This window comes from Artemia sp. Qi Xiang Cuo, chromosome 16, assembly GCF_049724085.1.
Source record: "Artemia sp. Qi Xiang Cuo chromosome 16, ASM4972408v1, whole genome shotgun sequence".
Lineage (NCBI taxonomy): Eukaryota > Metazoa > Arthropoda > Branchiopoda > Anostraca > Artemiidae > Artemia > Artemia sp. Qi Xiang Cuo.
Window position 1 is genome coordinate 36,249,232 of NC_142809.1, and position 11,121 is coordinate 36,260,352.

An 11,121-nucleotide genomic window follows, 5' to 3' on the forward strand; every position below is an offset into this window, starting at 1 on the left:
TTGGAGTGTTTTCACCTACAAATTTAACAGAACAAAAAAGTTACCTGTTTTTTAAATAAGTCAGAACCCAATTTGACATATGTCAAAATACTTGGGGAATACTTGTGGGCAGATCCTGGTAGATTTAACATGCCTATTCTTTTTACTTTATTTCTTTGTTTCTCTTCAATTATTTTAAATGTGTAAATGTATGCATATACAACTATAGGAACAAAATTGGATTATCATATAGAGTGTAATTGTGTGACCTAGGTCTCTATAATACAATGTGTGATATAGGTCTCTCTATATATGCTATCTGGAATGGCCCACTTTCTCTCAGCTTTAATGGTCCAGCAATGATTTTTTTGTTGTTCACAGTAAAAATGTTTCCAACATTTGGTCATTTCAAAGGTAATCTACCAGTTTAATCCACATTTAAAAAAATTAGTTTTGACTATCCTTTGTCTGGAGAGTCCAGAATTCTTGAAATATGCATGTCCTGCTTAAGATTATAAGAAGTTTGTGACACCAAGGGGTTTAACATGTTTCATCAGCAATATGGTTGGGATACAGTCTAAGAAAACAGGAGTGGATTTTAAGAAGTTTATTGTCACTATATTTTACTTAGGGGAATTTACTTTCATATGTAAGTTCTTAGCTTTATCCAAAACAAGGGTAGGATTTTGATGGGGTAATTTTTGATAGTTCTATGACATACTTCAAGGATCAGCAGGTCATCCATATTATTAACACCATTGAGGGAATCTTAAGAAAATCAATACTGCATATAAGAGTGGGCCTAACAGAGTTCCTTGAGGAATTCCATGCACTAATTAGGAAGGGGTTCAGAGAGAATATTTTGTATTTTACAGCTTGGGATCTATTTGAAAGAAAACGTATATAAAATTTAATAAGAGAGGGTCTACTTCAAATTTATTCAACAATAAAAGAATTAGGGTGTTGTAATCAACTGAGTTAAACATTTAAAAATATAAATATAGAACAAGGTCAAGCAGTGGTTCCTTAGATGATGGAAAAATCTAGCATCTAGCATCAAATCAGTAAAACTGATTTGATGCTATTTCAATATATATGTGAAATATTATTACAAATAATAATCAACAAAATCTCTTGTTGTTGAGATGTTGTTGATGTTCTTGTCAGAGGACCCTTGAGTTTTTACACCAATTGTTTCTCAGCTGTTTTACATGTTCAGCTGAGTTACCTATATTTGAACAGGGCTTGTGGCTGTCTATCAAAAATTTTGACAAGGTTACTACAAGATATTCTCAATAGAAATGAATTGCATAATAGATGCCAATACCTACATTTGAATTTAGCTGAAGGAACATTTTGAATCGGTCTAGTATTCCACTATATCAGATAAGAAATTCTAACACTTGGAAATTAGTTTTGTACATATAATATTAGCTACCATTTTAACCTTAACTTTACCAGGCAAAAGCAAATATGGTTACATTTAACAGAAGATCAGATGCATCTTGATGCATTGGTTGCTGATCCCAACTTTTTCTGCAAAAAAAAAACAAGTATGGCAATGACAGTTTGAACATTACATACTTAAAAAATTGTTGGGAGCTCATTTTGTGTTGAAAACAGGAAACTGATTGAATTGAATATTCTTTCCTGATTTGGGTGTGTTGGATATAGTTTCCACGTATTGCATTGTCAAAATACAACAATGGCTTCAAGAGATGTTATTCCAAGTCACAACTAAGCAGAGTTATCCTGTTTTGAAGGAAAATGTCAGAGGTGGTTCCAAAATTGCACTGCCAAATCATTGGTGCCTTTACCCTACCTTAGTGTCATGGACTTGAATTTTTTTTAAGAGCCAAAAACCCCTCAAAAATGACATCACAGGCAAACTGACATCATTTTTGAGGGGTTTATAGCTTTTTTAAAAAATTCTACAAATTTATTTTTAAAATAACATTTTACTATTAATATTAAGGAAAATAAAAATTACTGGTCCTGTATCAGCTACAAATACAAATTTTTCTCACTAGATGGTTTGTTTTTAAACATGTTTTTAAAACTTTGGCAACCTATGGACTGTTTTACCTTTTGGGGCCCCATTAAGGGCTCAAAATGGAATTTCTCCAGGATACAATTATTAGACTATGAAAGAGCATTAGAAAAGGCAGCAAGTGATGTATTTACTTTTACCCTAGCTAAATTACCTTTTATACTACAATTTTACCACTAATTTAAACTTAAATGTAGGATATATCTATGTGGGATCTTAATAACCAACTATTTAGCTAATTCTATAGTGTATATAGAACTCTATTACTAGTAGCTGACTAGTTGGCTAATTCAGATTGAAGTGTATATATAGCCTAAGTGAGATGTAAAGGGCTAGGCACATATAGCTGATTTTGGGAACCAATTTCAGCAAGGGTGTATTCCACATTGAGTGATTCTAATTAATGATGCTAAGAGGCGGGGTTTAGTGAGGGTTTTTCAGTGATTAATCATCATTAATTACATTCTAGACAAGGAATGTACTAGGGCTTTAGAGCTTTGGGCATGTAATTAATTGTATTTAATGATTATTGTAAATTAATCATAGGCCTAATTAATGATGATTAATCACCAAAAACATCACTAAGCCCTGCCTCTTAGCATCATTAATTATAATCACTTGACATGGAATATACCCTTGCTGAAATTGGTTCCCAAAATCAGCTACATGTGCCTAATCCTTAAAACCCAACTGGTTAACTAATCTAAACATTCTATAAACACACTGTCAGTCATAATAGCCACCTATTTGGCTAGAAAAAAATGTATATGTATTATTAGCCTAGCCATGGAGTTAATCTGTATATATAATCTATATTATTCTATACTAGCTATGCAGTGGATGTCCATTTTTAAATATTGACCTCTTAGAAATGCCAAAATACAAAAAGTCCATCTTTTTGGTAAATTTCTAGTGGGCCACATAATTTAGCAAAGATGAAAGTGAAAATGTCATTTGATGCCTTTTTTATGCTCTTTCATAATTCAAGACATGCTTCTGGGACTGGTTGCATCTTAAGCCCTTAAAGGGCCCCAAATGTATTTCATTTTTGTAACAACACAAAGAAGTTATCAATACTCAGTATTTGATTGAAAAGTGGTTAAAAACATATCACTAGTTTATAAATAAGTTGTTCAAGAGTAAAATATTCCAAAAATACATATTTATAACAATTCAAATCACATTTATTAAACAACTCAAACATAAACTGTTTTCCTACAGGAAGGTGCCCAATAGATATTCCTAAAAAAAATTACATTCTATAGAATGTAAAAATAATATCCAACTACACTTAGTATCATGCTAGACAGATAATGGAGATGGATTTTTAAGACTCTCCATTTTAAAGACTCTTATACCTTTACCTACCTAGCTGAATATTTGACTGTCTATGCAATATACAGAATATCTACCTAGTTGGATAATAACATAGCTTAGTGTTTTGGATATATATCCAAATAGGTAGATAAGAAGATTTTCTAAGCAGTTTGGGGTTAATATCCAACTAGCCAGATAAATTGTCTCTCTTAGGCACAGAGAGAATATCTACATAGTTGAATAATAATGTAGCTTACTGTTTCTGATATATATCCAACTAGCCAGATACATTGTTTCTCTTAGGCACAGAGAGAATATCTACCTAGTTGGATAATAATGTAGCTTAGTGTTTCTGACATATATCCAACTAGGCAGATAAGAAGATTCGCTAAGCAGTTTGGGGTTAATATCCAACTAGCCAGACAATTCATTTCTCTTAGGCACAGCATGAACATCTAACTAGGTGGATAATACCAAGTCTTAACACTCCTGACATATGTCCAACTAGAAGGAAAAGTAAATTTAATTAGGCTATGCAGTTTTGGGATAATATCCAACTAGCCAGACAAATTTTTTCTCTTAGGCACAGCAAGAATATCTTACTAGGTGGATAATGCTGAGTCTTAGATCTTCTGATAAATATTTAACTAGGCGGGAAGTTACTTATCTACCTAGTTGGATTAATATCAGAATGGCTAGGACAAAGTGTTATCCACCAAGTTAGATGTTCATGCTATAATAATAATAATAATTTATTTTTAACCCGCTAAGGTAACAAAAGCGGAGTATAAATAAAAGAAAAGAAAAAATACATACAAATCGACTAAATACACAGTAAATACACTAAATCAATGAAGGAGGCGTACAAACCCATGATGAGCTGGGAGAGCCTTCACTGTCTGGGTGAGTTTGTCAGCAAGCTCAACTATCTTTTAAGTTATATCTGGAAGCCCAAAAACTGAGACAAGGTTACGGTTCCGGTACCACGGAGGCAAATACAGTAGAAAACGCGAGAACCGAAAATAATAAGAACGTAATGACCGGGTATTTTTTCGCCCAAGAATGGGATAAACACCAGAAAGGAACAAAATTGAATGATCAGTAAAAACAGAATACAATTTAGCAAGGGTCTTCCTACTGTATTTCCCCCGATTGGCAACGATTTTGGAGTAAGATACTTGGATCTTTTTCTTACAATTCGCCACGGCTTGTTCTCGGAGAGATTTAAGATTTTTAGCAATGTTTATACCCAACCACCGAAAAGAAGAGACACATGGGACAGAAAAAGAAGCGCAATCTAAAGGCGAGTTACAATTACTGTTAAACGAAAGATATTCACATTTAGAAAAATTCAGTGATAGACCAATCTTACTAAGGTTTGTTGCAACTGTAGATACAGAACCAGAAAGACCTTTTCTAGTCCTACTAATTAGAAGTATATCATCAGCATACGCTATGTAAGAAAGATTAATCGCCTGAAAAATACAAGTGGTTGGGATAGAAGATAAAACAGAAGAAATGCAAAGTTTAAAGATAGAAGGGGAAAGGAAAGCACCTTGTCTGACACCACGCCGAACCGGAATTTTAGAATCGGAAATAACCCCTTCAGCTTTTATTCGTAGAAAAGAATTGGCATACCAATAACGAAGGAGAGAAACCAGAGAAAGATTAATGCCATGACTAAAAAGGGAAAACAGAGCTTGTGAGTGGACGACGCTGTCAAAAGCCTTGGAAAGGTCCAAGGCGCAAAGATGGAGTTCATATCCCTTTTTAGTCGCATCAATCAGAAGATTAATTAGAACTCGATGGGCTTGCTGGCACCCCACCCCAGACTAAAATCCAAGCTGATTTTCGCCAAAATGTGTACTCGATATTGACGGAAGAAGAACATATTCAAAAACTTTACTGAGATTGCATGACACAGTTATTGGCCGATACGACGAGCAATCGCTAGGAGGTTTCCTCTTTTAAGAATTGATGTTACAGACCCACATAGGAAGCTATCCGGTACCGCAGACGCACACAAGCACATTTGGAAAAGCAACTGCAGGTGTTGAAAAAGAAGTGGGCAATCAACTTTTAAATGGTTGGCAGAAATGCCATCACAATCGAGGGAATTTGATTTCAACTTTTTTACTGCCTGCTGAACCACAGAGAGCTCGACAGGCAAAGTCTGAGTTTGGCTCAGCGATACGGGAAGTGCGGCAATGAGAAGTTTCGAAAAAACCGAATGGACATGATAATTCACTGAACTAAAAACTTTACTGTAATAACTATGCCATGCACCGGCACTAATCGGGCTTGTAGCAAAAGAATCATCAACTTTTTCAGAATTAATTACCTTTTGCCAATCAGAATTACTTAACGGGAAATTCGATATTTTTGATTTAGTCGAGCGCAGGTAATTTTTATATTCTAATTTTGTCTTTTGCTTTATTTGATGAATAACCCCTTCAGACGGACGACCACAAGAAACCCAAATCCGCAACCAAAACTTTGCTTTATTTTTAATCGATTTCAATTCAGGATCCCACGACCACTCCGGTTTACGCGTGTTTCGCCTGACTCGCTCCTGTGGTACAGCGGTCAATTCAGCTGTCTTAAGGCAAGATACTAATTTTAGATAATAATCATTTAGAGTATTTTTATCATTTGAAGACTTACAACTAAGCTGTAGAAGGTGGAAAGGAACATGAATTGTAGCAAGTAGCATAGCTAGCGTAGAAATATACAGCGATAAATTTATCTTATTCCAATTTCGACGGAAAACCCATCTTCGTCCTGCTTGTAAAGCATTACGATTAGTACAAATCGGTATTTGAAAAACAAACGAAATCGGTAGGTGATCTAAATCGCAATGATCTTCATGAACAGTTACAGTAGAAACGGGTAGGCCCGGAGAACAAACAACATGATCAATATTACTTTGACTACCGGAATGATGAAGATAAGAATATATACAAGTTTTTTCAACCAGCTTAAACTGCGGCAGCGAATCAAATATCAAATCCGAGCGAATATTCGATGACAGCAGGTCAGCGTTAAAGTCTCCAGCGATCAAAAAACGATAACCTTGATTTGAGACGGATTCCAAAAGTTTCTGTAATACACTGCAAGTCTTAGCGAATCTGTTAAGAGACTGAACCGATTTTCTCTCACAAGGCAAGTAAACATTTACGATCACTAAATCATTAATCCGCACGGCCAAAATGTTAGGATCACTGTGAAAAAGCACAGGCGAGTAGCAAGCAACACTATTTCGGTTCAATATACAAGCAAGCCCACCCGACGGCCGTCCGAAAGTAGTTCGTTCCGCCGATACGAAAACGACGTGATTAGCACTTCTTTTTAGCAGGTTTGTATTAGCCGACGATAATAAGTGTTCTTGCAAACAGACAATGTCATAGTTACATGCAAGTTCGTCAATAACATGCTCTTTTCTTCTGGTACCATTTATGTTGTACGAGACAGCTGAAAGGGACTGCATCATTTTCGGGCACTACTCGAAACGCGAGACTTGAGCACTGGACATTTCAAACTAAAGGATGTATGATCACCGTTGCAGTTTGCACATTTAGGGCTATTTTGGCAAGGCGTTTCCTTAGTGGCAGTATGATTACCGGCACAACGAGCACATTTATCAACAGGACTGGTGCAATCCTTCATCATGTGATCTGGGGATCGGCATTTGAAGCAGCAACGGGGTACACTGATGAAATCGTACACACGGAATAATTCATAACCTATTTTCAGGCCGTTCTTGATGGCATTGCCTTTTGCGAATGTATCCGAAAACTCTAGCTTAATTGTTTGTGAAGAGCCGAAACGAGTGGCTTCAGTCACACCAGGGTACGAATTTAGTCCAGCAATGTCAAAATCCTCAGGGATACCTCTAGCAATCCCAAGGTGACGCTTAAGCACAGTTTTAGTGGTAGCACCCGATGCGGCTGCACTAATCGAATTGCAGAAATCCGAAATAACAGATTTCTCAATGTTGACATACAACTTGTCACCTCGTGGGCGGACACTGGAAACTGACTCGTGACCTGACAATTGGTCTAAGAATTCCTTTCGACTTTTGGGGTTGCAAACTGTTTGCGGACGGTTTGAAACAATCACTGTAGCATGGCTACTCGATAGTGAAGAAGCAGCATCCCCAGGCTGGGGTAGCGGTGGAAAATTGGCTGAATAAGACTCGAACTGATTGGATATAGTTTTTAGATGCAAGTTCAGTTCATTGACTTTTGAGAGCAAAGCCGAGTAAGCCGAAGCCGGGATAACTGGCACTTCCGAAGGGCTTCGAATGACGAAAGTCGGAATTGTAAAACAATCTGAATCACCTTTTCTCAGCATTTCCAAGATATCACCAAGGTGACTAGATGGTGCCTTCGTTCCGGTTCGCTTCTGAAATGGCGCATCAGGATCCAGCTTCAAGCCCAGCCATTTCTTTGCGATCACAATCACTTCGCAATCAAAAAACTCCACTCCAAATCTTTTGATAGTCTCATCATCTATTCCCTCTTCCTTGTTTTGCTGAACGAAATTCAACACGGGCGAATAATGCAAATTCTCACTCTGTTCAAACATCATGACGTAACAAGCTCTATGCACAGCAGCATGGGATATTGCGCGCACGACTGACGAATTCTGCTTTGTTTGCACAGACAAACGCCTCTGAGACTTCAAATGCCTCCGTCCACACAATACTAGGAACAAGGGAAGTGTCGGGACCCACTCACCAATTCCCCGCAATTTAAGGGTAACTAAATACCGGCAGGTACATACGGCGCTTGCGGCAGGAACCCTCCCCTCTTCTGCTTATTGTCTAGTATATGTTATCAATCAATATTTTGTTCCGGACACTACTTTAGAATTTTGGCTTATATTCAGTCAGTACAGTAGGTGGCAACACTGCTCTAAAAATTCGGGCGCACTTTCCACAGCGCAACAATCAAACTCTGGCAACGCAGCTAGATCTAGAAGTCATTTCGGCCATACCGCTGCTGTCCATAAAAAATACAATCCTCTAGGGTAATTAAAATGTTTCTGTCTGAGTCTCTGTACTTATTAAGTCACAAAATCTCAGGGGAATTTATGTTCAGTAAAAAATGTCAATAGCCAGAGAATCAAATAATCCGATTATAAATGTCTGTAGGGAAACACACAGGTTGAAATCTAACTTTATTTAAAAAGATTTGTATCCAAAAACAAGGTGTTTACACAACGAACTCTCAAGTGATACTGATCTAAGAGAAAAAATGTCTAAGAGAAAAAATTGTCTGACTAGTTGGATATTATCACTAGTTTGCATGAAGAATTTACTAATCTGTCTAGTTAGATATATATCAGAAGCATTAAGTTAAAGTATTATCTACCTAGCTAGAGATACTAAGTTGGCTCTAATGCTTTATTAGATTTGGCTAGCAAGATAAAAGTATTTTTCTTTTAAATTTTAATTATTTTCCTAGTTGGATAATTTCTTATTTGCTTAAAAGGATTTTTCAGATAGCTAACTAGTTGGATAATATTGGCAATAACTAAGCATGGTTGGATATTATTTTTACATTCTATGGAATAGAAATTTTTAGATATTATCCATTGGGTATACTCACTTTTCCTACTGTTTCAAGTTCTTCAAATGCCATCAACAAAAATAGCACTGAATTTTGTGAATTGAAACTTTGCCATCAACAATTCAGGGGATATATTTGGGTAAATATATACCAAATCATATTATTGAGTTAGGAATAAAGTGAATACACCATTCGATGCCTTTTTTATGCTGATTACGAATATAGTAATCATTTCTATCGGAAATTAGTTTCAGCTCCCCCCCCTATAAATGCCACTTCAGATTATATTTTTGTAAATTAGGGGGGGTGGAGGCAAAATTAGCGTCTGTTTTAAATTGCAGGTCCGCTTAAACTTTACCCCCACCCCCCTCATGTAGAAATATATACCCTGGGTAAAATTCTACTTTAGCTACTTTTGGCTATCTTGGGAAGGGGTTAGGTTAGGACAATGAGACTTTCAGGGATGAGTCTACAGGCTAAAGCATGTCCCGGGAAGGTTTTTTGAAGTACCTACCTCCACTTCTTCTCCCTCTAGAGGGTCATGAAATTTGCCTACATGACAGGTCTATACCCATTGAAATTTTGACAAAACAACATTTTACCTTAATTTTCAGTTATCAGTTTCTTTTTCTCTGGCTTTAGCTCTGAAAATGCAATTTCAGTTATTTGAGCAGAATTTTAAGACATATAAATAGTTTATTTTCAAAATTTAGGAAATGTATTTGCATATCTTTAAAACCTTATAAATTGGGATTGAGCAAAGTTGTGAAGCTGAAAACAATTTTAATGAATTTCAGCCCCCCCCCCCTATAAAGGCTATATCTAACCTAACCTAACCCTGAATTGGCATATATAGGGGGGGGGGCTGAAATTCATTTCCAATAGAAATGCTTATTATATTCGTAATCAGCATAAAAAAAGGCATTGAATGGTGTATTCATTTTAGTCCTAACTCAATAATATGATTTGGTATATATTGACCTTTGGGCCCCTTTAAGGGCTCAAGATGCAACTAGTCCCAGAAGCAATTCTTGAATCATGAAAGAGCATAAAAAAGGCATCAAATGATGTTTTCACTTTCATCTTAGCTAAATTATGTGACCCACTAGAAATTTACCTCCTTTTCTTTGAGCAGATATTCTTCACTGAGATATTTTCAGATGATAACCCTGGCTTAACTACTTATCTTAAAAACATCAGGTTAAAGAAAACTTTCTGGAAAGTGATTTATCATGCTTAGCAAATTGCTTTAGCTTACCTTCAAAAAGGGCGAAGGATAGTTGTTCAGTATTCAGATTCTCAATGTATTTTCCAATGTATCTGTTGAGAATCCATGCCACAAGGCCTTTAATCATTATTCAATTAAAATTCTAAACCAGCCTCTGTCTCCAGTTTCTTCTTCAAATGTAGGCACAAGCAAAGAATACTGAGTGCTGTGTTCCTACTTATGCCGCATTTCGCGGCATTACGCCGCGATTCTGAAAGAAATGCCGCATAAAATTTTGATCATGCCGCACGCCACGATTATGCCGCGAAATGGTTTTTTATACCGCATTTATTCCTCTATGTAAAATTTGTCAAACTTTAAGTTTCTTATCTTTCGCAAATGTCTTTGTTGCATAAAATGGGGATTTCAAAGACGCGTCTGACTCGTTTCGTGGAAGTCAACTACGGACCTTATTAATGACCCGTCGGCGGTCGGCAGCTTATCCCCTGGGAGGCCAGTGTGTTTGAAGGGGGTTGAGTTATTTTTGCGGGTTTGACGAAACTTTGACGATTGAGTTTCTCGGTTCATCTCATGACTTCATGACCTCTGTCAGCTCAGCCCAAGTGTTTTCAAGTTAGCAGCAAGAACCAGACAGACTTGTTTTATTTCACAGGATTGTCTGACGGCATTAATGGTAAGTAGTACCTATATTTAAGTGGCCTTGGTGTCATAAGAACCGTTACTAGCCAAAATGTGGAGGGAGGGGATGTATTTATTGACTGGCTGGTCATTTTTACCGACTTTTTTATGCACAAAAAAACGAATTTTATTGAAAAAACACGACTGTGTTGACAAAAATTCGGCTGATTTTAAGAAAAACAACTATTTTCAAGAAGACACCGACTGTTTTTAAGAAAAACCTACTGTTTCCAAGTAAAACTTTGACTGTTTTCACGAAAAACAGCGGCGCTGCGCGTTGACTCGGCTACTTTTTA

At 36.6% G+C, this 11,121-nt stretch overlaps 1 protein-coding gene across 1 annotated transcript in view; it reads right to left on the minus strand.

Annotated features, from left to right (window-relative positions):
* LOC148942850 (intermembrane lipid transfer protein VPS13D-like) overlaps positions 1–10,309 on the minus strand; it is a 192,512-nt gene extending 182,203 nt beyond the window's left edge. The window contains 1 exon segment of the mRNA XM_089102376.1: positions 10,178–10,309. Within this exon segment, the coding sequence (XP_088958502.1) occupies positions 10,178–10,274 (97 nt within the window). The 5' untranslated portion in view covers positions 10,275–10,309.
* Between the last annotated feature and the right edge of the window lie 812 nt (positions 10,310–11,121).